Raw genomic sequence first — 27,670 nt, 5'->3', positions numbered from 1 at the left:
GACACAGTGGAGTAGATCAAGAACGGGGCCCTGGATCAATGTATAAGGACTTGTCGCCACAGATACAACGATGCAATGTCTGTTCCTCGAAGGAAAACACAAAACTAAACAAAACCCAAGTCTAAACAGCGGCGGCTACTGAGTTTATGGGAGAACCAGGGGCGTCCTAGGGTTGGGGGCGACCAAGGGGGTGCCCACAACATGGGCTTAAGGCCCAACACGATACAAAGCCTGAAAAGGCCCAAAACAGGTGATGCAACACCTTTTAGTGGTCACACAGAATGATCCACGTATCTTCTGGAGCTAGCACTAGAAGCATCTCGTCGTTAGCTTTCCAACGCATCCAAGATCACCTCAATTGGACGTCGTATGAGGGAGATATCGCCGAAACCGTGCAGGGGTGTCGGCTGAATCCGAGACGAACGCGATGACCGAGTTGGTGACGACTTGTTGTAACACCTGGTTTATAAAAGGACATAAACCGAGCAATCATATACGTGCCAGGATCAAGTCACACGTGTATACAACAGAATGAACAGTATATCATAGCACATATCACGTAAAAAGATATAATAAAGCGAATACAAATGTTATTTATTATATTAATGACAAAATGTCTGATACAGCGGAAGCGTATAATACATATACGAAGAACTCTCGGAAGCAGGGCACCACAGGGACGTCGACTGGGAGGCGAACGCCTAGAAGTCCTCGTAGTCCTGGTAGCGCTGAGCGAACTCCCTCGCGTCGGCAGGAACTGAGCAGCAGTAGCGTATCCAAGAGGAAAAAGTAGAGAAGAGGCAAGGGTGAGTACACAACTTGTACTCAACAAGTATAACACAAACTATGAGGCTCTAAAGTTGGCTGACTCAACTGCATTAGCTTTTAAGTCTTGGCAGAATTTTATTACAGCTATTTACTACGAGTTGATGTATTACCATTAACCCAGTTACATAGTAATTAATCAAAATTAATCATGTTGCTACTGAGAACCAAACCACAACCATACCAAAACCCCGAGAGGCACCCCCTCGTCGGAAGGAGCTAACGCCACTAATCAAAAGGAGAATCTGGGCCTTTCATGACCGTGAGCACGGCTAGTATGCCAGTTTTACACTCTGCAGAGGTTGCACATCTTTACCCACAAGTCGTGAGCTACGCTAGTTGTTCATCACACTTCCTTAGGTGAGATGACTAGCGACTCACTACGAGGCCGTTACAAAGGACACGTTGGTAAGGTGTAACCGCTAAGGAATCAGGCTCCGCAACGATGGTAACCACCTCGAGGGGTACGCACACCAAGCCTCGTAGCCTGGCCACCATTGAAGCTCACCACCCCCCATGCCCCGTCGGTAAGTTACTCCCAAACCAAAATGACCTAATTAGTAAGCCAAGACCGTCCCATTCCAGTCTTGTGGTAGCGCTGTTGTCCCAGGTTGTCGCTCTATGAACCGGTCCTTATGGAGAGTGGCCAACCAGGCAGTAAGCACCGTGCTGGCCCCCTAAACCATGTTTCTAACAAAACCAATTTTAACGAGACGTGAGCCACTCAAGCCACACAGAGGGCCACTCTCAGAATTAAGTTGCATATACCATTAATCAAATTAATTAAAAAGGACCGAGTGTGTTATAGCGCGGCACCTAGCACAACTAACCAAAATGCAACCCAAAGGATATATATAAAGGATATAAAGTGGCTAGGAAAGTCTTTATAGGCATACAGTATTAAAATGCAGTATGAAATTGTATTAAAAGTGATAGGTTGTTCATGTTATACTTGCCTTCCTCGTACTGCTCCTGCTGCTGCTCAAACTGGTCAGAAGATGGCTGCTCCGGGTACTGGTACTGGGGCTCCTCCGGTAGCTCAACGTCTACTCACGAACACATGGCCAAAAACAAGGCACAACAATAAGCATACAAGCAAACACTAACAAAAGCTAAGAAACAGTACATCAATACATAAGAATAGCACACTAAACTAGTCTAAAACTATTCTACGCGTTACAACGATCGCGTGGACATAAAGAACGCCTAAAACGGAGCTAAAACGCATAATCTAGGCCAAAAACAAGTTCTAGGGGCTTATCTGCGATAAAAACTAAGTTCCAGGGGGTTTTCTGCAAAAACCGAGGGCCTAAACATAATTAAACTAAAACTCTGGGGTCTAACTCGTGAAAAAGCCAACTGTGGACGGCGGGTTATATATCTAAAAAGATCAGGGGGGTCTGTGCAAGATTTTGGGCCAAATTGTAATTAGTTTTCTATACAGATGGACCGCGGGTTAAATATGGAAAAGTTGGGGGGCTCTTTAACAAAATGGCCGGGGTGAAGGGGTACGGGTGGATTTCAGCCGTTGGATCGAGATCTGGTGGCTTGGATCTAAAGGATCCAAGATCTAATCTGGATCATTCACTCACGATCGGATGGCTGTGGTGGAGTGGGAGCGTGACCGGCGGCGGAACTCGCCGGAGGGCGTTTCCCGCGGCGGCGCGCGTCTGGGTCTCGCCGGCGTCGGCCGAAAATGGCCGCCGGGCATGAAATCGAGCGCGGATTGGCTCTAGAGCATGCTCGTGGCACGCGTAATGCACTGGTGGCGATGGGGTGGTGGTTCGGGCCTCCGAGCGTGACTCTCGTCGGAGATGGCGGCTCGGCGGCGGCAGGGAACGCCGGTGAGCTTGCGCTGGGCGGTTTTGAGGCTAGGGTCTGGGTCTGCGGGTTCGGCGTGCGTGCGCAGGGCCAGCGCAGGCCATGGCAGGGCACGGTGGGGCTAGGCAGCGCTGCAGCGAGGTCCGCCGCGGCGGAGCAGGGCGTGTGCGGCAGCGGGAGCGCCGGCGTGTGGTGCCTGGGCACCGATGTGGGTCACGGGCTACGACATCTCGTGCAAAAGGAAGAGGGGGCCGGGGTGTAGCTCACCAAGCACTGGATGGGACGGTGGCGTGACGCAGCGGCGCCGACGGCGAGATCCGGCGTCGGGTCGCGGGCGGAGCTTCGCGGTCCGGGCATTGCAGGGCTCCTCCGAGCGCCTGGATCCCTCGGGCTGGCTCACGGGCAACCCAAGGACCACCGACGGCGAGCAATTGCTCGGGAGCGGACTCACCAGCGGGGATGGCTTCGGGTTGAAAACCTGGCGCGGGTGTGGCGCAACCTCGGAGCTAAGGTCCCAAGGAGGGTCACGGGCCTTGGCGAAGCTGCGGCACGGCTAGTGGTGGACTGGGGTGTGGCGGGGCGGCACAGGCGCGGCGGCGCAGAGGAGCGGCGCGGGATGAGGCAACACTAGGGTTCGCGATGGCGGAATGGGAGGAGGAGGGGGCACGGGGCTCCTATTTGTAGGGCGGCGGGTTGCCTTGGCGTGCGGGTCTGGCGCGGGGGCTCGCCGGGGATCTCGGCCGGAGATCGAGGCGGGGCGTTACGCGCGCGTGGAAGGTGCGGGAGGAGGGAGAAGGAGGAGCTGACCAGCGGGCCCGGGCGGTCAGTGGCAGGGCGAGGAGCGCGTGCGGGCGACGCGGCTGAGAGCGAGTGTGCTGGGCGTTGGCAGATGGGCCCGGGAAGTGGGGCGCGGGGTGGGCTGCCAGTGCGGGGAGAGGGGAAAGAGCTGGGCCGCGCTGGGCCGTGCGGAAGGAAAGGAAGGGGGACGGCCTGGGCCGGCTTGGGTTCTTGGGCTGGGTTGGTTTTCTATTTATCTGGGTTTTCCTCTTTTCTATTTCTAATTCAAACAAAGTTTGAATTCAAATACAAATTTGAATTCAAACCACACTCAAATATTCAAAACTATGCACCAGCATGAATGCAACACCAAAATTTAAACCTATGATAAAATTTTAATCACTTAAGGAGCAAAATTTTAGATTAAATGCAAGTCTAACACAATAAACCTTAGAAAATTAAATAAAGCCAATTAAATTTATTATTAAATGCTGGAATTTAAATTAGGGTGTTACAGACCCTACCCCCTTAAAGAAATCTCGTCCCCGAGATTTAGCTGGGCTGGCTAGTAAAGAGATCTGGATATGTCTTCTTTAGCTCATCTTCTCGCTCTCATGTAGCCTCAGCTTCACTGTGGTGACTCCACTGAACTCTGCACATCTTGATGCGCTTGTTCCGAGTAACCCTTTCTGATGTCCCCAGAATCTTCACCGGATGCTCAGTATAAGTCAGATCTTCCTGCACATCTACTCCATCCAGTGGTGCCTGCTCCTCGGGTACTCGCAGACACCTCTTCAGCTGAGATATATGGAAGACATCGTGAACTCCTGAGAGGCTGGTGGGCAACTCCAGGCGATAAGCAACTTCGCCTTTTCTCTCTAGCACCTTGAATGGACCAACATACCGAGGTGCTAACTTCCCCTTGACATTAAACCTGCGGATTCCTCTCATCGAAGACACCTTCAGGTATACATGATCACCAACACTGAAAGTCAGGTCTCTCCGTTTGCCATCTGCATAGCTCTTTTGTCTGCTCTGTGCAATCCTCAGATTTTCTCGCACAGCCTGAACCATCTGCTCTGCATCATCTATGATCTCAGGGCCAAAGAGCTGCTTCTCACCAATCTGATCCCAATAGAGAGGAGTCCTACACTTTCTGACATACAATGCCTCGAAGGGGGACTTCTTCAGACTGGCCTGATAGCTGTTGTTATATGAGAACTCAGCATAAGACAGGCACTTATCCCAACTAGTACCGTACTGAATGGCACAAGCTCTCAGCATATCCTCCAACACTTGGTTGGTTCTCTCTGTCTGCCCATCTGTCTGAGGATGATAAGCAGTGCTGAACCGTAGCTTCGTATCCAAGGAATCATGAAGCTGCTCCCAGAACCGTGAAGTGAACTGAGATCCTCTGTCAGATATGATCTTCTTGGGCACACCATGCAAGCAGACAATCCGAGAGTTGTACAACTCTACAAGTCTAGCACCGGAGTAAGTAGTGTTCACTGGAATGAAGTGAGCAACCTTCGTCAATCGATCCACTACTACCCAAATGGAGTTGTACCCTTTCTGAGTACGAGGCAATCCAACAATGAAGTCCATAGTGATCTCCTCCCATTTCCACTCTGGAATCTTCAAAGGCTGCAACAGACCTGCTGGTCTTTGATGCTCAGCCTTGACACGCTGACAAGTGTCACAAATAGCCACGTACTCTGCCACTGAACGCTTCATACCATACCACCAGAAACGTTCCTTCAGATCATAATACATCTTCGTGCTGTCCGGATGAATAGAATAAGCTGTATCATGGGCCTCACTCAGAATCAACTTCCGGAGATCATTCACATCAGGCACACAGATCCGGTTCTTGTACCACAAGGTACCCTGATCATCCTCTCTGAAGTGTGGAGCCTTGCCCTTCTTGAGCAACTCATGGATCTCCTGCAGCTTCTCATCTTCCTTCTGATGCTGCCTGATCTCTGACTCTAGAGTCGGTACTGCCTCAAACGCTGCACTGGAGGTATGATGCAAGAAGCCCAGACTCAACTGCTCGAACTCCTCACATAACTCTGGAGGCATCTGGAAAGCCACGGCCATGTTGACATAACTTCTTCTGCTCAGAGCATCTGCTACAACATTGGCCTTGCCCGGATGATAGTGAATCTCCAGGTCATAGTCCTTGACCAACTCTAGCCATCTTCTCTGCCGCATGTTCAGCTCATTCTGCGTGAAAATGTACTTGAGGCTCTTGTGATCAGTGTAGATATCACAACGCTGTCCATACAAGTAATGCCTCCAAATCTTCAGAGCATGCACAACTGCGGCTAACTCAAGATCATGAGTAGGATAGTTCAGCTCATGCCGGCGTAGCTGCCGTGAAGCATAAGCTATCACTCTGCCTTCTTGCATCAGAACACACCCAAGACCATCCTTCGAAGCATCACAATATACCGTGAACCTCTTGGTCTGGTCTGGCAGAGTCAGGACTGGCGCCGTAGTCAACCTTTTCTTCAGCTCATCAAAGGCCTTCTGAAGCTCATCAGTCCACACGAAAGCCACATTTTTCTCCAGCAAAGAAGTCAAAGGCTTCGCGATCTTGGAGAAATTCTCAATGAACCTCCGATAATATCCTGCTAAGCCCAAGAATGACCTGACTTCCTTTACTGTCTGCGGTGTCTCCCACTCGAGCACATCCTTCACCTTCCTCAGATCAACAGCAATGCCTCCCTGAGAGATAACATGACCGAGGAATGGAACCTCGTCAATCTAGAATTCGCACTTGCTGAACTTGGCATACAACTGATGCTCCCTCAGTCTCTGCAATACGAGTCTCAAATGCTCCTCATGCTCTTCTTCTGTCTTGGAGAAGATCAGAATATCATCAATGAAGATCACCACGAAGACATCCAGATAGTCCATGAAAACCATGTTCATCAGATGCATGAAGAAAGCCGGGGCATTAGTCAAGCCGAAGGACATGACCGTGTACTCATATAGCCCGTACTTGCATGTGAATGCCATCTTCGGAATATCCCCAGGACGGATCCTCAGCTAAAAATAACCCGAGCGAAGATCAATCTTCGAGAATATACGAGCACCTCGAAGCAGATCGAAGAGATCCTCAATACGGGGCAGTGGATGCTTGTTCTTGATAGTAACTGCATTCAGCTCCCGATAATCAACACACATTCTCTTCGAGCCATCCTTCTTATCTACCAGCAACAATGGAAAAGCCCAAGGAGAGAAGCTGCGACGGATATAGCCCTTGGCTAGCAACTCATCAATAGTTTTCTTGACTTCTTCATGCTCTATAGGAGCCATACGGTAGGGCCGCTTTGCAATAGGAGCTGTGCAAGGCAAAAGATCAATAGAAAACTCGATGTCGCGTTCAGGCGGCATACCTGGCAAATCATCCGGAAAGACATCCGGGAATTCAGACACCACGCGAATACCATCCGTGGGTCTAGCCTCCATCTGATGAAGAAATCCCGAGGGCTCTGAAGCACTAACTGTCACCTCTTGGCCATCAGATGCTGTCAAGTGAACTGCCCGATGAGCACAATCAATTCTGACTCCCCACTTGGCAAGAGTATCCATTCCCAGAAATACATCAATACCCTTGGTGTCTAGCACCCTCAGATCAGCACTGAACGTTGCCCCCCTTATGGCTATACTGACTCGAGGGCTAACAATATGGGATCTCAACTCCCCTCCCGGTGAAGAGACTAGCAGATACTTCTTTAATGGGGTGGTAAAGAAACTATGCTGCTCAACATATGACTTGGTGATGAATGAGTGAGTAGCACCAGTATCGAAAAGCACTGTAGCTGGATGGGAGTTGACCATGAACGTACCAATAACCACGTTGGGAGCCTCGGCCGCTGACTCGGCCGTCACGTGGTTCACTCTGCCCTGAAGTGGCGCCCTGGGCTGAGCTGGGCGCCCCTGCTGTCCCGCCTGCGCCTTCCGGGGGCAAGCGTTGGCGTAGTGTCCCGGCTGGCCGTAGTGAAAGCACGTGCGAGGAGGTGCCTGCTGTCCGGCAGGAGGAGCTGCCTGCCGTGGAGCCTGCGGTACTGGCGGAGCTGGTAGAGCAGCACGAGCCGGAGGTGCCGGTAACCTCGGGCCCTGACCGGCCTGCTGCTGCTGCCGAGGCGGGTACTGCTGCGGCCTCTGCTGGTACTGCTGGGGAGGCCGGTACTGCTGCTGGTGGTACTGCTGGGGCGGCTGAAGGCGAGGACGAGTGTTGCTGCCGGAGGCAACAGGGACAATCTTCCTCTTCTTGTCCTCCATCTCCAGGTACTTGCACTCCGTGTTGAGCGCGCTGTCAACCAGATGGTTGAAGTCGTCGAAGCGGAGGTTGAGCAGCGCGTACTGGAGGTAGTCCTCAAGGCCCTCCATGAAGTGCTCCTGCTTCTTGTGGTCATCCGCAACATCGGCATGGCGTAGCGAGCAAGCTGCAGAAAATGATCACGATACTCCATGACCGTCATAGTCCCCTGAAGTGAAAAAGACAGATATATATATATATCGAAGGATTAATTCATGACTCAGAAAGATAGAACAAGGCGGTATTAGCTCAAAAGGAAACGCTGAATGATTATATCTGGATTACCTGCTTCAGTGCAAGGAACTCCTTCGGCTTCATCTTCATAACGCCCACGGGGATGTTGTGGCTACGGAACCGCTCCCGGAACTGAAGCCAGGTGAGAGCCTCGCGGTCCTGAACTGGGTGGGACTCCCACCAGTCCAAAGCTGCCCCTCGCAGCTGTCCTGCTACGTACAAGACGCGCTCACGATCATCGCACTGGGCGATGTCCAGCTGGCGCTCCACTGCACGGAGCCAGTCGTCAGCCTGAAGAGGGTCGGACGTGTGAGAGAACGTCGGCGGGTGACCCCTCAGGAACTCAGCACGCCTGTCACGAGGCTGCGGCGGTGGAGGAGGCTGAGTGTGAGCCTGCTGAAGTGCCTGAACAGTGTTGTTCAGGGTAGCCATCATCTGCATCTAGAGCTGGAAGTACTGCTCCGGGGTCAAAGGCGGAGGCATCAGGATCCCGGTCCCCTGGTTGTTCTGCCCCTGGTTGTTCTGCCCCTGCTGGTCAGAACCACGCCTGGTGTTCACCATCTGATTTTGGATAAAAGATTTCACGAGTAAGGATATTGCAGGAATAAATTCAGATGAATATGATAACTCTTTGTGGAAAAAGACTCAGCCATGATAAAGTAGACAGGATAGAGTGGACTGTTTTACCCCCAACGATCTAATCCATTTTATTAATTAGTTAACTTAACATAAGAGTGATTTTCTTTAAACAAATTTAAACTACTAAGCTATGCAATCATTCAAAAATCCAAATCAAACATGTAGCATAATAACAAGCATACAAATTTCACAACTTAGCCGAGTTTAACATCCGACTCGACTAACACAATGCGTCGCAGAACGTACTACCGTATTATTATAAAGTGCCACCTAGCTGATACTCATGGTGGTCAGATGACTGCTTCAGGCCAAAATCTACGAAAACTATTCTTTAGAGAGAGAAATCAAGGCAAGACGGATAAAAGTCATAGAATTCAAGGGGTATAATAGTAAAATAGTTTCAGTAGGCAAGAATTGGAGAGAAGAAGACTTAAAACTCGACCAGTTCTATCTAGGCTTCGTCCTACAGTCGATACGGCTCTGATACCACTCTGTAACACCCGGTTTATAAAAGGACATAAACCGAGCAATCATATATGTGCCAGGATCAAGTCACACGTATATACAACAGAATGAACAGTATATCATAGCACATATCACGTAAAAAGATATAATAAAGCGAATACGAATGTTATTTATTATATTAATGACAAAATGTCTGATACAGCGGAAGCGTAGAATACATATACGAAGAACTCTCGGAAGCAGGGCGCCACAGGGACGTCGACTGGGAGACGAACGCCTAGAAGTCCTCGTAGTCCTGGTAGCGCTGAGCGAACTCCCTCGCGTCTGCAGGAACTGAGCAGCAGTAGCGTATCCAAGAGGAAAAAGTAGAGAAGAGGCAAGGGTGAGTACACAACTTGTACTCAACAAGTATAACACAAACTATGAGGCTCTAAGGTTGGCTGACTCAACTGCATTAGCTTTTAAGTCTTGGCAGAATTTTATTACAGCTATTTACTACGAGTTGATGTATTACCATTAACCCAGTTACATAGTAATTAATCAAAATTAATCATGTTGCTACTGAGAACCAAACCACAACCATACCAAAACCCCGAGAGGCACCCCCTCGTCGGAAGGAGCTAACACCACTAATCAAAAGGAGGATCTGGGCCGCTCATGACCGTGAGCACGGCTAGTATGCCAGTTTTACACTCTGCAGAGGTTGCACATCTTTACCCACAAGTCGTGAGCTACGCTAGTTGTTCATCACACTTCCTTAGGTGAGATGACTAGCGACTCACTACGAGGCCGTTACAAAGGACACGTTGGTAAGGTGTAACCGCTAAGGAATCAGGCTCCGCAACGATGGTAACCACCTCGAGGGGTACGCACACCAAGCCTCGTAGCCTGGCCACCATTGAAGCTCACCACCCCCCATGCCCCGTCGGTAAGTTACTCCTAGACCAAAATGACCTAATTAGTAAGCCAAGACCGTCCCATTCCAGTCTTGTGGTAGCGCTGTTGTCCCAGGTTGTCGCTCTATGAACCGGTCCTTATGGAGAGTGGCCAACCAGGCAGTAAGCACCGTGCTGGCCCCCTAAACCATGTTTCTAACAAAACCAATTTTAACGAGACGTGAGCCACTCAAGCCACACAGAGGGCCACTCTCAGAATTAAGTTGCATATACCATTAATCAAATTAATTAAAAAGGACCGAGTGTGTTATAGCGCAGCACCTAGCACAACTAACCAAAATGCAACCCAAAGGATATATATAAAGGATATAAAGTGGCTAGGAAAGTCTTTATAGGCATACAGTATTAAAATGCAGTATGAAATTGTATTAAAAGTGATAGGTTGTTCATGTTATACTTGCCTTCCTCGTACTTCTCCTGCTGCTGCTCAAACTGGTCAGAAGACGGCTGCTCCGGGTACTGGTACTGGGGCTCCTCCGGTAGCTCAACGTCTACTCACGAACACACGGCCAAAAACAAGGCACAACAATAAGCATACAAACAAACACTAACAAAAGCTAAGAAACAGTACATCAATACATAAGAATAGCACACTAAACTAGTCTAAAACTATTCTACACGTTACAACGATCGCGTGGACATAAAGAACGCCTAAAACGGAGCTAAAACGCATAATCTAGGCCAAAAACAAGTTCTAGGGGCTTATCTGCGATAAAAACTAAGTTCCAGGGGGTTTTCTACAAAAACCGAGGGCCTAAATGTAATTAAACTAAAACTCTGGGGTCTAACTCGTGAAAAAGCCAGCTGTGGACAGCGGGTTATATATCTAAAAAGATCAGGGGGGTCTGTGCAAGATTTTGGGCCAAACTGTAATTAGTTTTCTATACAGATGGACCGCGGGTTAAATATGGAAAAGTTGGGGGGCTCTTTAACAAAATGGCCAGGGCGAAGGGGTACGGGTGGATTTCAGCCGTTGGATCGAGATCTGGTGGCTTGGATCTAAAGGATCCTAGATCTAATCTGGATCATTCACTCACGATCGGATGGCTGTGGTGGAGTGGGAGCGTGACCAGCGGCGGCGCGCGTCTGGGTCTCGCCGGCGTCGGCCGAAAATGGCCGTTCGGGCATGAAATCGAGCGCGGATTGGCTCTAGAGCATGCTCGTGGCACGCGTAATGCACTGGTGGCGATGGGGTGGTGGTTCGGGCCTCCGAGCGTGACTCTCGTCGGAGATGGCGGCTCGGCGGCGGCAGGGAACGCCGGTGAGCTCGCGCTGGGCGGTTCTGAGGCTGGGGTCTGGGTCTGCGGGTTCGGCGTGCATGCGCAGGGCCAGCGCAGGCCATGGCAGGGCACGGTGGGGCTAGTGGTGGACTGGGGTGCGGCGGGGCGGCGCGGCCGCGGCGGCGCAGAGGAGCGGCGCGGGATGAGGCAACACTAGGGTTCGCGATGGCGGAATGGGAGGAGGAGGGGGCACGGGGCTCCTATTTGTAGGGCGGCGGGTTGCCTTGGCGTGCGGGTCTGGCGCGGGGGCTCGCCGGGGATCTCGGCCGGAGATCGCGGCGGGGCGTTACGCGCGCGTGGAATGTGCGGGAGGAGGGAGAAGGAGGAGCTGACCAGCGGGCCGGGCGGTCAGTGGCGGGGCGGGGAGCGCGTGCGGGCGACGCGGCTGAGAGCGAGTGTGCTGGGCGTTGGCAGATGGGCCCGGGAAGTGGGGCGCGGGGTGGGCTGCCAGTGCGGGGAGAGGGGAAAGAGCTGGGCCACGCTGGGCCGTGCGGAAGGAAAGGAAGGGGGGACGGCCTGGGCCGGCTTGGGTTCTTGGGCTGGGTTGGTTTTCTATTTATCTGGGTTTTCCTCTTTTCTATTTCTAATTCAAACAAAGTTTGAATTCAAATACAAATTTGAATTCAAACCACACTCAAATATTCAAAACTATGCACCAGCATGAATGCAACACCAAAATTTAAACCTATGATAAAATTTTAATCACTTAAGGAGCAAAATTTAAAATTTTAGATTAAATGCAAGTCTAACACAATAAACCTTAGAAAATTAAATAAAGCCAATTAAATTTATTATTAAATGCTGGAATTTAAATTAGGGTGTTACACTTGTAACTTGGAGAAGACCATGGCATGATCGTGTCCAGCATGGCGATGTCCTCATCGGAGGGCAGTTGGCTTCTCCCACCACACGCCTTCAGTTTTAGCGATCCACAGTTTGGTTTGGTATATTTGGGTCAAGGAGAGAGAAATTCAGGTAATTTTGTAAAAAAAAATTTAGGGATAGATATCCATATACTAAATTTGCTGGAGCCATTTTCAGTGGATTTTAGGTATCCTGGCAGTTTTTAGAGATATGTATTCATTATAGCAAATCTGCTGGAGATGCTCTTTGGACTTACTCCAAATTTTGTTTGATTGCCCTGACTTGAGATCTTCGCATGGCGAGGTACTTGTGACTATCTATGCTGCTGTTTTTGTATTAGAATAATTAATGTCCCTGATTTATGAAGAACCATACAAAAATCAAATGCATTAGCTTGTAAAATATTACGCACCACTCTATACACCAAGTATTTCTTTTGCAAGGGTTTACATGAGCTGAATCGGAATCGCTATGTATAAAGATTCTGTTTTCTCTATTCAGTACCCTCTGTGTCCTTGAAATTTCCCATAAGGTTACCATCCTATGTTTGCATTTGTGTAAAATTAACATAACAAGCTTTGCTAGTGCTGATCATTCATGGGGCTATTTTTTCTCAACTGTGATCTTTAGTCACTATGGAAGACAGCAACTTTGCCGTGTGCCAGGGGAGGGAGCTCGAGGCCACGCTGCCGGAGGAAGCTCGAGGCTGATGCGTCGCCGCCAGGGCTTGGAGGGGAGGCAGCGGAGGGCAAGGAGGGAGGCAGCGGAGGTAGAAAGGAGGAGGATAGAGGGAGGCGGCAGAGGCGGAGGGAGAGGGAGGAGGCGGCAGGGGCGGGGGAGGGAGGCGGCAAGGGAAGGGGGGAGGGGTGTTAATATAAGTAGAGTTTTGATAGGGAGCTGGCCGGCGATGGGTTTAATGGGGCGGATTTGGGCTGACTTCGCCTTGTGCCAAACTCTGGCACACGGTAAAGTTTTATTTTTCAAAAATTATTTGAAATATATTTAATTAGTTAAATATAAAAAAATAAATACAAAATATATCAAATTTTAACATGGAGTACCACATGTTGTATGTGAAGAGTGGAAAAACTTTCGAAGTCGAACTCAAATTCGACCGTCACTTTCACTCCAAATCTAACCGCATCCTTTTTAACTCTCTGAGTCTTATACGGAGATGTTTCTGTTTGTAAGCATCGTACGTGAAAAAATTATGAAAACTACTCATTTTTACCACTTCCTCCACATATGTTATAACGAGGTATTGACAAATCTCATGATTTTCAGACTTCATTTGCTTTTTGAGAATTTTAAAATTATTATGATACACGTTCGTGGGCGTGTTTTTTGACAATATGTTGAAAATTTCTTTTCATTTCACGTGTAAGGTCTCAAAACTGTACTAAATAACATGAATATCATTTTTCACTCACTTTATTCTATTATTTGAATCAAAATTTGGCTTGATTCAAAAAGTTGCTTGAAATGCAATTAATTAGTTAAATATAGCAAAAAAATTAAAAATGTACCAAATTTTAACATGGAGTACTACATGTTGTATGTGGAGGGTAGAAAAAGTTTCGAGATGAGAAGAGAAAAAAAATTATGACTTTGCCGTGTGCCGAAAATAACATACAACAAACTATTGACTTTGCCGTGTGAAAAAAAAAGCGCACGGCAAACTATTGATTTTGACATGTGCAAAAAAAAGGTACACGACAAAGTCTTTGCCGTGTACCAACACACGGCAAAGTCTTTTCCGTGGTGGCATTCTAGAGATTTCCGGCGGTGAGTGTTTGCGCAACTTTGCGGTAGTGTAAAAAAAAGAAAAAGGAATATGATGCGCAGTAGATTATGGGCTTCGACATAACTGTTTATAGCCCATTTGCGCAGTAGATTTTGGACGAACGGTTCCATTCCTACGGCCGGTTCCTCATCTGATCCCCCCCTTGTTCGCCGTCACCGTCGCCGCCTCCTACGGCCCGGGGGGGGGGGGGGGGGGGGGGGGGCATCTCCCGATCCGATCTCCTCCCTCCCTCCACGACCTCCCATCCCCACCCGACCAATCCAGTCCAGCATGCCGATGACGACCCAGGTGAAGACGGCGTCGACGTGCCTCCCACCGGAGACGGTGCAGGGCACGCACGTGTTCGACATCCGCTCGGGCGTCTTCGACGTCGCCGGCTACAGCTGGGTCCTCTTCGTCTACCCCGATGGCTACGGCGCCGAGGCCGCCGCCGGCCTCGACTTCGTCTCCGCCTACCTCCGCCTCCTCAGCACCGGCTGTGGCAAGGTGCGCGCCTCCTGCGACCTCCGCCTCGTCAACCCCGCCACGGGCGCCGCGGTATCCGTGCACCCCTCGCTCGTCGCCGTGCGCGAGCTCGACCCCGACGCCGACGGCGGCGCCAGGGTCTGCCACTGCATGTGCATCGGCCGCGGCGAGCTCGAGGGCCCCTACCTCCGCGACGACCGCCTCACCATCGAGTGCGTGGTCACCGTCCGGAAGGAGCCCCGGGTGAGCCGGACCCGGGCACTCCCCAGCATCCGGGTGCCGGGCTCCAACCTCAAGCGCCAGCTCGCCGGCCTGCTGGAGAGCGGGGACGGCGCCGACGTCGCGTTCGCCGTCGCCGGCGAGACGTTCGCCGCGCACCGCCTCGTGCTCGCCCTGCGCTCGCCGGTCTTCAAGGCGGAGCTCTGCGGCCCCATGCGGGAGCTCGGCGGGGCAGCGCAGCCCATCGCCGTCGAGGACATGCAGCCGGAGGTGTTCCGGGCCATGCTCCACTTCATCTACACCGACTCCATGGATCGCAGCGACGACGACCTCGGGAGGGACTACCACGGCAGGAACTGCGACATGGTCCGGCACCTGCTGGTGGCGGCGGACAGGTACGCCATTGAGAGGCTCAAGCTGACCTGCCAGAGCATCCTCTGCCGCAACCTGGACGTCAAGAACGTGGCGACGACGCTTGCCTTGGCCGATCAGCATCACTGCGACAGGCTGAAGCAGGCGTGCGTCGAGTTCATGTGCTTTGCGAATAACATGGAAGCGGTTGTGGACACGCAAGGGTACAAGGATCTCGCCGCAACTTCGCCTTCTGTCTTGGCGGAAGCGATGGTGAGGATGAGCAAGGTCGGCAAAAAGTTAACCAAAAAAGCACTGGGAGATGCGCCACCTAAATCCTAATAAGAGTGCCTAGCTAGAGTTTAGATAGATGACTTAATTTAGTGCTAGTAAGCTTTATCTATCATTTTTTGGTTTAGTATTAAGAGTTCGTAACAAGATGTGACTCAACCCGGCCTGATAATAAATCAGTTGTTTCTGTTTTAAATTTTAGTCATTTGCACAATTTATGGATGGTAGGTTCTATTGCAGCACACTTAAGTTTCTACAAGTTTTTTTTTCAGTGCCACAAGTCAAGGATAATCAATGCTCTGCCTTTGTTTTTTTTTATAATGAGCATAGTCAAACTGTAGTGCAAAGAAGGGTTCAGTCTTAATGTATCATTGTATCGTCAGTTCTCACTTGTGAACGAGTACTTCGATATAAATTGGCAAGGCTGAAGCACACATGTGTCACCGGTACACCGTTCGAGTTTAAGTTATGCCAAATGTTTGAGGGAAATAACTATCCTAAGCTTATTGCAATCCAGAGAACAAAATACAATACCAGAAAATTTGGGATTTTTTCAGTTGTAATAGTCAGCATACTAAAATGATGCAACAGAAACAATGTAACATTCCCATAACATGTAAGCGATAAATGTTGCCACAATCAACAATGCCTCAGTCAGTTGCACTATGTATTTGTGGATTACATGTACACCACAGCATATACTGGTTTGAGCAGCAAATAATCTAGGAGATATATACAAAGGTATCCTACTCGAATACAAAGCACAATCAACTCGCCCACTTGTTCTTGTATAGCATGGCTACTGCTCTGCTGGTTCCTCACATTCTGTTTCATCTAGCATCTCGATTATACGCTGCATATCTGGCCTCCTTTCTGGGTTAGGGTTTATGCAAGCGATTCTTATCTCTGTGCATACTCTGACTTGTTCCAAGAGTATGTCTGTCAATGATGTACCCAGTCTGGTCCTCCAGCTTTCAAGTACCTGTCAAATAGCAATACTTGGGATTTCAGAGAAGTTCTGTATATGCAAATCACATATTGATGCTAGAGTGCTTCCATGCACGTTAATTGTTTCATCAAAACCATCCGAGTTAATAGCATAAAGTACCCTTGGGAAGAAATCCCATGTCAGACATTAGTTGGTTTTGTAGGAGCAGTGTTTGGAGTTCGAGGAATCATCTCAACCTATGATCTGGCCTTTACTGGTTGGGTCATGGAGTTCGAGGAGCACATGTCATTTTCTTATTGGAGGCATTGTATTTAGGAAGCCTTTCTTGCAGGGCATGCGTCGCAACGGTGGTGTAGAACAGAAGATGAGGCCATGTGTTGTAATTTGCCAAGGCATGATATGCTTTTCATGTCGTCTTTTGGTCTCTAATAAATTTCATATGTTCTGTATGCTAACTATACAGAGGCCGGGATGGATCTTAGTATGATTCAAGTACCTTAATGTAATTGTCAAAGATTAATAAAGCTTCCCTTGTTGAAATTTTCTTTTCTAGAGCTATTGTAAGCCTCTTTTGGTTCTTTCTCTGTTCTTCTCCCCTAATATTTTTATTTAATTACGACCTCTGTAATAACTATCATGACCTGATTAGTTATCCTTGTTATCCTACGAGATTTTACTGTTAACTTGGAACTCAGAAAACATATATAATTCGACTTCTTCCGAAACAATTTTACTTTGCACTACTGTACGTGCTCTCCCCAGACTAAATTATATGTGCTATATTGCAGCAAGAGGCTCTATTTATCTAGGGAGACTAAATTATATGTGCTATATTGCAGCAAGAGGCTCTATTTATCTAGGGAGAGTGGTATAAATTATTCTTACATTCTCTTTTGCTATGTCCTTGCGTCCTGTCAGTATCTCTGCGATTATGATCCCAAGGCTATATATGTCAGACGTGAATGTGATACATCCGGCAAAGACTTCCGGTGCCATATATCCCCTGCAGAAAACAAAAAAAAAAATCATACATATTCGTTTTTTAATCACGATACAAACCTAGAGTCATTGGTTTTCAAAGGAAATGCAGGACAACTCATAACTAAGCAAAGGAAAAGAAAAGCTATGAAGAGGACAAGCTAGCTTACATTGATTTGATTTTGTTTGGCATTATAACGCTGCGTTGGTGTTCGACAAAGCATCTTGATAGACAGAAATAAGCAATTTTTGGATCCATGTCATCCAGCAGCACATTGCTAAGTCTGAGTTCTCCGTGAACAATGTTATTTCCGTGAAGATAGTGTACACCCTCACAGATTCCCTTGATTATTTGATACCTCGCTCCCCATTCAAGACCGCGAGATGCAACTGGAGGCCACAGAAATGTTCTATTTTGTGTAGAGATGGTTGGTTTTCCTATGACTTTAGATAGAAATTCTTGTAACATTCATGAATCAAATGACGAAATGGAATAAAATACCTTATCTTGTAGGTAACACCAAATTTATACCTGAAACATGGTCCTTAAGGCTCCCGTTGCTTAAATATTCGAAACAGAGCAGTCTTTCCCGTGTGTCAGGCATGATGAGTTCTCCCTGATACTCCCTCGCCTCTTCTTGGGTATAACCAACAAACCGTACTATATTTTTGTGCTGAGCCAAGATCAATGTATTAATTTCATTATTAAAGAGCCGATCATCAAATTCTTTGGTCGTGGATAGCCTCTTCACAGTAATTCTTGGGTTTAGCAGGATACCCTGTTTAATACTTGTCAGCATGGCCAATATGAAGTTCAGCTTGGTTGTCAGAAAACTTACAAGAACATTACCCTGTAAGTGACTGCAAATTCACTCCGGCCAATCTCTTGCTGACAAGAAAATTTACCAGTGATCAACGATAAAAGTTGATGCGATAGTATACCCGGCTTCTTGGCTCCCTTCAGTATGCACTCAAGTTCATTAAATTCCATATATAACAAATTTCCTTGTGCTCCCGCTCCGTTCGTCTCTGTTTCAAGCAACATCTTGATTATACGTCCCGTATCTGGCCATTCGTCGGGGTCATCAGCTCTGCAAGCTCTGCTTATCTCCGCGCATACTCTTACTTGTTCCAATAAGATCAGGTCTGCCGAGGACGTATGCAATAATCTGTTCTTCCAGCTTTCAAGTAGCTACGAAACAGAAACACTTAGGATTTGAGAGGAGAGTATATACGAGACATGTATCCACGTTAGTGTGCAAACCTTGCACGTTAGTTCATCCATCACCATCAAGGCATGACAACATGTAGGTGAGCCAACAGTTTCTATTGAGATGTTAATAACACCTTGCTAAATTGCACGCTTCCGTTAAATTGCATTTATCTTCTGGAGCTGTTGCTTGCTTTTTTATTTTCATTTCTCCTAATTTTAGTGCAATTATCTCTATGTAAACACTGTTGCCTATTGTCCTGAGTTAATTATATCTTCAAGAAACAGAATTAGGCACGATTATTCTTACCTTCTCATTGTTAGCAAAGTATACCTTCTGTCCTGTCAGTATCTCGGTGATTATGATCCCAAGACAATATATGTCAAACTTGTACGAGAGAACTCCATCAAACAAGTATTCCGGTACCATATAATTGCAGCTGCAAAAAAAAAAGTGGAGAAATTTACAATGGTTGAAACAAATGAGGATCGTTCATCAGGCTGAAATGAACGGCGGAGAGGTACCAAGAGGTACCTAGAAAAAGATACCAAAATAGGTGAGATCCATACCGAAATTGGAAAGCTACCTCCCGGTACCTATCGGTACCTCCTAGTTTCTTAAAAAAAGAGGAAAGGTGGTACCTCCAGTTTCCAATCACCGGAACATGTCACAAAAAAGTAACATATTATGATTGATTATGTGTGGAAGAAATGCCAGACAATTCTTATCTAACAAATGAAAACGAAAAGCCATGAAGACGCCAGCCTCAACTTACCATGTTCTAATTTTCTCTTTGGCAAAGACCCTCAATAGACAGAAATTAGCAATTTTTGGTACCATATTATCATCCAGCAGTATATTGGTAGAGTTGAGATCCATGGTAACAATATGGTTTCCGTGAAGATAGTGCAAGCCATCACAAATTCCCTTGATTATTTGATACCGCAGTCTCCATTCAAGTCCACAAGATGCATCTGGGGGGCAACAGAAATGTTTCATTTTGGGTTGTGACAGTTGTTTTTTTCATCATTAGTTAAATTAAAGGATGAAAAATAAAAGAAAATAGCTTCTCAAAAGGAAATGGAATTCCAGTTCTACACTTATGTGGGTAACACCAAATTTATCTTACCATACCTGAAACATATCGATCAAGGCTCCCGTTGCTTAAATATTCGAAACAGAGCAGCCTTTCCCGTATGTCAGCCATGATGAGTTCTCCCAGATGTTCTGTCACCGTTTCTTCGGTATTACTACAGAAGCCTAGAAACTGTACTATATTTTTGTGCTGAGTCAACATCATGGTTTTAATTTGATTCTGAAACATCTTATCATTAAAGCCAGTGGTCATCAATAGCCTCATAACAGCAACGCTCCGCTGTCGCACGAGACCCTGTATAAATCCACTCGGTACTTGTTAGCACATCAAGTTCAGCTTTGCTGCTGTGAAAGAAACTTCAAGGAACATAACAGTACAAAGGAAAACAAGAGAACATTACCCTGAATAAGCGTCCAAATCTAGTCCAACCAATTTCTCGCTTTTCAGAAAAGTTTTCAGTAATGCACTGTAAAAGTTGAAATGGTACTCTGCCCGGCTTCTTGCTTCCCTCAAGTAAGCATTCCGGGACAGTAAGTTCCGCAAATACAGTATCCACCCTGAGTAAACAATGTATGTAAAGTATATTTCAAAATTAGGCTATTGGTAAACTAGCTTTGCTTCGTATTAGTCAGAAGAGACGGGAACTGGACTTCACATGGTTTCAGCGCAAATATTTATAGATATTGATGGAGACACGTTAGTTATTTTTTTATAAATATAATATGATATATATTAGAGCAGCAGTTTTACCGATAGGCCCTCAATAGAGATGCCAACAATCCACTCCTCAAGAGAGACGCACGCCATCACGCGTCGTGGATCCGGCAATAGAGAAGACCACGCATTAGGGCAAGTACATTGGTGTTGTCTTAACGGTGGTCTCATGCAATGACACGTAATCTTGAGACGACCTACCAGACAACTTCTACAATAGCTTGTCTTTTTAGTCGTCTCATAGTTATACCATACCCCTTGATTTGTGGATGAAATAAAGAAATAGTTTGAGTTGCATGACAACAACAACTCGTATAATGGTGAGAAGTAGTCTCATACTCCTAAATTTCAGCCTATAAGACGGCTGTTTCGAGAGGCAACTACCTCTTTCTCTCACCTTACTCTCTCTCCTCCACATCAACAAAATCCTATATGGCATTGCATGAGACGACCTATGAAACCGCTAACATGTAGCAATGTACCTGCCCTTAGTTATGTGTCAGGAGTAGTTCTACTTGGGACAAGGTGTAGAAATGTACATTCAATAATTTCTACAAAACTCGAGTGTACCCTCCATACTTGTAAAGGAAGTCATTTAGGATAAGATTTGAGTCAAATCTTGGAAATATAAATCATGAATAACTTTCAAGTTGTTGAGTTTGAAAACGTGAAAATTATATGAACAGATTTTTCTCACTAGCTTTGCTTGCTGCTGCTGTACGGACAGAGCTAGGAAATGGAAACAACACTCTCTTTTGGACAGACAATTGGGTGCATGGATGTTCGGTTGAAAACCTTGCACCAAATGTCTTTGCAAGTGTGCCTACAAGAATCCGTAGAAGGCAAACAGTGGCTGAAGCTTTAACTAATAATGGCTGGGTTTCAGCAATACGTGGAGGGCTTAACTGGAATGGAATCATAGAATATCTGCAGCTCTGGGACTGTGTCCAAGGTTTTGAGTTATCAGAGCAAGAAGATAAGGACATTTGGAAATTGGAAGCTGGAGGATGCTATTCCTCTAAATCTGCATACAGAGCTTACTTCCTTGGTTCAGTAACCTTTGAACCATGGAGAAGGCTTTGGAAGTCCTGGGCACCAAACAAATGCAAAGTGTTCCTATGGCTAGCAATCCGAAACAGGTGCTGGACTGCGGATAGGCTTGAAAAAAGAGGATTGCCTCATCCAGAAAAATGCCTGCTATGCGATCAAGAGGAGGAGACAGTGCAACATTTGTTGGCTTCATGTGTGGTGGCAAGACAGGTCTGGTTCAACTTACTACACCCGCTAAACCTAGAAACTTATGTGCCTAAGCAGCGGGAACGAAGCTTTGCTGATTGGTGGCGAAAAGTAATCAAGAAAGTGCAAAAGGATCATAGAAAAAGGGGTGAATTCCCTAATAATTCTGGGTGCTTGGATGATATGGAAGCACCGGAATGCTTGTGTGTTTGAAGGCATTGCTCCCTCAGTCAACTCTATCATGAGAGAACTTAAGGATGAGCATAGCCTTTGGTGCCTGGCCGGCGCTAAGAAGCTGCACGGCCTGGGTTTAGCCACTGTAATCTAGAGGACTAGGTCAAGGTGCTGGTCATGTTTTTTTCCTTTTTCTTAAGCTAGTCACTTTGTAACTTGTTAACCCTACTCTCATATTCGGTCCCCATATGAGAGAGGGGAGTGTGCGGGACCTTTTTATTCTCTATAATACAAAGGAGCGCAGCTCTCCTGCGTTTTTGGAAAAAAAATGTTTTCATAAAAGTATACATATATCACTTTTTGATAAATATTTTTATAGAAACAAGAAGTCAAAGTTGTGTTTTGGAGACTATATCACTGTCTAAAACGACTTCCTTTATGAGTACGGAGAGAGTATAAGCTATTTATAGACATACATCAGATCGAACTAGTGTATGCAAACACGGATGCACTCAGATGGTCAATCTACCTCTGGGTATGGACACCCGTGCAGCAATAGGTGCAGCTTGTTTTTTTTCTTGCACACCCATGAGAGCTACGTATCATTATATTAAGGTTGCAACACTACTACAGAATAGTACATCACAAATACGTTATCACCGCCGGTTCCATTTGGAACCGTTGGTGATAGTTGACATCACCGCCGTGATAGGTCTTGGTGCCTGCCAACGTCACCACTGAGTGAACAGCGATGACGCTCGTAGACGCCAAGGGGGTGGCAGGTATTTCATGAACCACGAATAAATCCGCAAGCGTACAGAATACCGCTGCAGCATTTTACCAGAGAGTATACCGGAGTGTCATTTATATTTCCGCAGAGAAGGCGGCGAATGGAAGTACATATGCTAGTTAATGAACTGATCTAGATTGGATATTCAATTGCATAAACATGGGTAAAATAAATAACATGGTAGGAGGTAGTGTGACACACACAAACAACCCTAAATAATAAAAGAATAAAAACGCTAGCAGGGAGAAAGACAGAAGTTAGAGCTCGAGTTAGAGGTGCTAGGCTAACTATATCTATGCTATCTAATGGTTAGATCAACAGAAGATTAAACTGATACAACAGGGAGGCCGCTCCTATAGCTGACGGGAGAAGACTGACCAACTATGCGGCTTTATGTACCTCTTACCCCCGAATCCGAACGTGGAGGATTACTGGGCACGGACAGGGCTGTCACCACCTGCCGGCTTCCTCTACAAATCGTGAGAAAGGGCGACATTCAGCAACACTTAACTAGTCTGGACACCACGTCTACATTAGCAAGCGATACTCTAGCATCCCGCGCGGAGCCCCCACCCTCCAAATGGACAGACATCACATTAGAGCAAACATACGAATATTAGAGCAGTTGCCAGAGTTCTAAAGCCAATATATTAATCATCACAAGCACAGGGCGATCATGCAATGCAAGCATCGAATGATAACGCAACCAGATCACGAAATATATATCCGATAACTCAGAATATACATCAAGCAGATATCGGTAATCATAGTCTAATTTTATTACAAACGACCGAGAATTACAAGAGAGAATTAGAGATGAACCCATACCAGATGATGAGGATAAAAATAACGGATACCCCTAACACCGTTCACCCAAATGGTTAACCTAGGTGACGACGCAAGGAGGTACAGAATAGTAAGACTCAAAGCAAGGCCCAGATATCCAGGACGGCCCAACATGGAGGAAACGGACCACTACCTCTCCAAGAGTATCGCCTCACCCGACCCCGACCATCGCGGGAGGGGGCCCGCCATGGCCGACCTCTGCGAGGGAGTTCCGCCTCGCGCGACCCTCGCGAAGGAGTTCCGCCTCGCCCAACCCTCGAAAGGGGGCCGCCGCCTTCCTCGGAGGGGCCCACTCGGCCCGCAGCGACAGGAATCCAGGAAACGGGCAGCGCCCCCGGTCAAAAGGTGGTCGCCGGACGTGGCCCTAGGAAGCCAGGGACGTGGCCGTCCCACGTCCCTGTACGGGGCAGAGTGGGCGACGGGACAGCCCGCGCCGCCCGGGCAGAGACATGGCCTGCCCACTCCGCCTGACGCCATTAACAGTGGATACAGAGACGTGCGCCGCGTCAAGACGTGACAGGTCGCCATGTCCCACAGTGGAGGATGTGGCGGCGAGGCGGGAATCCTGCGCCCCCACGCCGCTACGGTTGATACAGTACCAGTACGGAAGACAAAGCGCTTCAACGGTTTAGTCAAGATAGGTCAACGGGACCCACGTAGGGTATGGGTCAGATGGTAGGCAGGGGTCGGGCGAATCCCGACCCCCACACCTTTCTTCTCCCTCTGTGGAAACGCTCACCACTTGGACAATAAAAGGGGGGAAACGTACCCCTCGCAGGGCATCCGCTCAACACACTCACGAACACACACATACCCACACTCACGAACCAGAGACTTGGGACCCTCGCTCCCTCTCTTGCCCGTTTGTAACCCCTACTACAAACTTGAATGCACGAGCACGAGAGCTCGAACTGGACGTAGAGACATTCCGCCCGAATCAGTACAAATCTTGTGTCCACTCCTTGCATTACCATCCGATCCTATGACACGCATACAAATTTACTAGCCGGTGATTTCGAAACACCGATACCAGAACTCCCGAGCAACTCTGGAGACTAGATGACTCCTAGACTTCTTCTAAACTCCACTAACCTATAGACTAAGCAAGAGAGCTCATTGAGGAGTGTGAGAGGTGTGGTGTGTGTGTCATATTCTCACCCCCTCCCCTTGTATTTATAGGAGGGAGCCACGGCCGAGCAGCAGCTCTTCCTCACAGAACTGACATAAGGAGTCAATGTGACATCTCCACGTGGCTGAGTTAACGCGGTGGGGCCCACTGGCCGGTCGGCCGACCGGGCTAGTCGGCCGACGGCCCAGTGCCGCCAACCGCCCCCAGCTTCGGCTGGTGGGTTGTCCCGGATCTCCTGTTGTCCAAAAGCTGAGGTATGGCCTATCCTAACTGGATTTGACTTAGTTCTTGGGCTACCCTTGATCCATTTGAGTCTGAATCTGCGCTCTGATTTTATCTGTGATTTTATGTCAAGCCCAAGTGTGCTTGCATATTAGCTTAAAAGCACGTCTTGCAATGTTCTAGAGGTAAAGTGTGGTTAGGGGGGTTTATTTGAGTAAAGATGCGTGTAAGGAATGCAAACTCTCATAATTTTCTAATCAAGTTGACGCCTAGAAATGGTCATTAGTGAGCGTCAACACTAGGCTCGATGGCCATCACCGCCGGGTTGTAACACGAACCAACGATGATAGGTAGCCAACACGGCCAGATCGTAACACAACCTGGCGGTGATACCCTCACCAATCATTTATCACCGACTCACTCCTCTTGTTCTCTCCGATGCCATATTATTCTCTCTCCCACGCCGCTCCTCTTCTGCCCACAGCTCCTTCCCTCTCCTCCCCGCCTCCCTCTCTTCCCATCCCCTCTTCTTATCGTCCTTCCTCCTCTTGATGCCCCGGCCCTCTCCTCCACTACCTCCCTCCCGGACCCTCCCTCCCTTTGTTGCTCAGTGTGTCGAGTGCCGCGAGGGGCAGCAGGGCGTGCGGAGGCGCGACGAGGCGGAGACGCGATGTGGGGTAGCAACGCGAGTGATGCAGCGGTGTGCGAGGTGGCGGCGCAACAGGAACCAGCGCAGCAGCGGGGCTTTCGCCCTACTTTTTTTTCTTGTTTGGTGGCAAGAGCAATATTTTGAACCGGCATAAATCCAACGCTCCCCAAAACCGGTAGTGATGACTATTTTGAATCGACGGTGATGGGGTGCTGGAGTAGTGCAGTTTCGCATTGAGATGGAAAAGCACTTGAAAAAGATTAATAGAAATAATTTGGCTGCTTTGCTAGAGTTCAAATCACTACTATAGAATTTGCCATTGCAAAACCCCATCACCATGGATGGTCATAGGTTCGACGAGCATCACCATCGGCTCGCATTGCAACCAGGCAGTGATGCGAACATCACTCTTATTACTTTTTCCTCTCCATCTCACTCTCACTCCTCTCATTCCTATCCCATCTCCTCTCACACGCTGCTGCTCCTATCCCCTGCCTCCCCTTGACCCTTCCCAACCCCCACTACCCTTTCCCTCATCTCCCCTACCGCCCTCCCCCGCCACCACTCCCTTGCCTCCCCTCCCCTCCCCCGCCGCCACCTCCCACACTGCACCTCACTTCCCCCACCACCTCTCCCCTATTGTGCGAAGCCACCCCTACCTACCCCCGCCAGCCCCTCACTTCCCCATCTCCAGATGGAGGGGTGGCGGCGGTGGCAGCTGCAAAACGGAGCCACCATGGCGAGCAGGGTGGCAGTGCGAAGCCGCGGTGAGCAGGTTGGCAGGAACCAAGGCGCAGCCTATTTTTCTTTTTACTTTTTCTTTTAAAGGACATCACCGCCGATCCTGATCTGACGGATCTAGAAAATCGACGGTGCTGGCATTTTTAACCTGGCAGTGACGGGGGTGCTCTGTAATAGTGAATAGAGTTGACCAAGCCCATCTCAATATAACTGTTGGTGTATATTGAGCCTATGTATAGAGCCCCATGTATGGGAATTATATATCCCACCCTTCTAGGGTTTGGAGGAAGACATCTCATTATTCTCTCCTACAATAACTCCATCTTTGTTTTCTGTCTTTAAATAACAAGCAAAGGAGATATGTTTTGAGATGCAAACTTAATCTTTATCGTTAACATCAATTGAATTATCATCCGAAAAATACTGCAGAACTATCGTAACACAATCTAATCCTAAACCAAACTCTAATGCCTTAGTTAAATAAGGCTATATTATTGAGGAACGAAAATGCATAGTTAAATGATGACATTTACGTAGGAATCCCTATAATCCACTATGTTTCTAGATTCAATTCCATGTTCTCGCTTTTGTGATGGTATTCCCCGAAATGATGAGCTCTTTTGCAATTGTATATTCATACTACCTTTAATATCCACGTCATTCAGAAATGAGATAGGTCAGAAATAATAATAATGACTCCCATTTGTGTGTACCTCGAATGTTCCCGAAGAGTCAGTATTGGCAGTGCTCTGAATCTCTGTACAACCTGCAACTCAGAGTGCAAACATTCTCCTAATGTATTTTCATGTTACATATAAAACACAAGAAAGAGAAAGCAAAGTATATGTATTATGTGATTTGTACTAGCAGTATAGAGTGATCAATATTAATTTGTACGGCTGAGCCGCAAACCATGCATTTGTTAGTTTTTTGAACTAATTAGCTGTTACCCATTACCACTTTGGAGGTATGACCATCCATGTTTTAGTGGCCCAAAGTCAGAGGGCATACTGCCAAGGAGCAGCTTCCATAATGGGGCGCAGCGGTGCAGGGGCACTTGGGGCAAGTGGTGTTTTGGTTATTGGTGTTGTCTCTGTTACAGCTCCATGTTGAGGCTTGAGCAGAAGACCAGGATGGCGCTGTGAGTGGGGGTCTTGAAGCCGGAGGGGAGGTTGCAACTTGCAAAAGTACCGGAAGCGGTGGCGGCACATTTTTTATCAGCACAGATTCTAGCACCAGCAATTCCATACTGGCGGTAGGCATGAGACACGATGAATTTTCATGGACTGCATGAATAATACATACGGGGCCGGTGGGCAGGTTGCAGGTCCGCATCGTATGAATAATGCAAGACACTTAATTAGCTAGAGCCAATTGCTTAGGGAAATATATAGAACATTGTGATGTCGTTATGCACTCATATGCATTGTACACTATTACAGAGCTGTAATTAAAAACCGAACATCTAAAGCTAACATGGATGTTTGGCTTCAAATGATATATCGATCATACCTACCTGGTGTAGTGAAGATCCTGGGTCATTTCTCGGTTCATAAATAGGTTTTTTTTGCGAGGCGGTTCATCAATAGTTGGAAGATCCTTTTCAATTATTGT

The 27,670-nt window shown here is 47.7% G+C and overlaps 3 protein-coding genes across 4 annotated transcripts in view; 1 reads left to right on the top strand and 2 right to left on the bottom strand.

Moving 5' to 3' along the window:
- Nucleotides 1-27,670, bottom strand: part of LOC120711821 — a 69,388-nt gene that overhangs the window by 38,940 nt on the left and 2,778 nt on the right. The gene's annotated exons all lie outside the window — the stretch shown is intronic.
- On the top strand, nt 14,197-15,526 carry LOC120711824 (BTB/POZ and MATH domain-containing protein 2-like). Its single transcript, XM_039997486.1, has one exon. It carries the CDS (start codon nt 14,266-14,268, stop codon nt 15,370-15,372), a length of 1,107 nt encoding a protein of 368 aa, XP_039853420.1. The 5' UTR covers nt 14,197-14,265; the 3' UTR covers nt 15,373-15,526.
- Nucleotides 15,851-27,546, bottom strand: LOC120711822 (probable serine/threonine-protein kinase PBL11). 2 transcript variants are annotated; one of them, XM_039997485.1, is made up of 11 exons: nt 26,770-27,546; nt 19,956-20,112; nt 19,594-19,849; nt 19,235-19,433; nt 19,029-19,100; nt 18,769-18,898; nt 18,099-18,440; nt 17,781-18,027; nt 17,419-17,692; nt 17,156-17,273; nt 15,851-16,303 (listed from the first exon to the last, which is right to left on the bottom strand). In XM_039997485.1, exons 3-11 carry the CDS (start codon nt 19,817-19,819, stop codon nt 16,121-16,123), a joined length of 1,791 nt encoding a protein of 596 aa, XP_039853419.1. In that variant the 5' UTR covers nt 19,820-19,849; nt 19,956-20,112; nt 26,770-27,546; the 3' UTR covers nt 15,851-16,120. The 2 variants fall into 2 exon arrangements, with proteins under 2 accessions (XP_039853419.1, XP_039853418.1); XM_039997484.1 differs by lacking the exon at nt 26,770-27,546 and adding an exon at nt 20,306-23,455.

The sequence above is a fragment of the Panicum virgatum genome, chromosome 6K (assembly GCF_016808335.1).
Source record: "Panicum virgatum strain AP13 chromosome 6K, P.virgatum_v5, whole genome shotgun sequence".
NCBI classification, from domain to species: domain Eukaryota; kingdom Viridiplantae; phylum Streptophyta; class Magnoliopsida; order Poales; family Poaceae; genus Panicum; species Panicum virgatum.
Note: the sequence above shows the minus strand (reverse complement) of the source record. Positions and strands in the feature narration are given on the sequence as shown.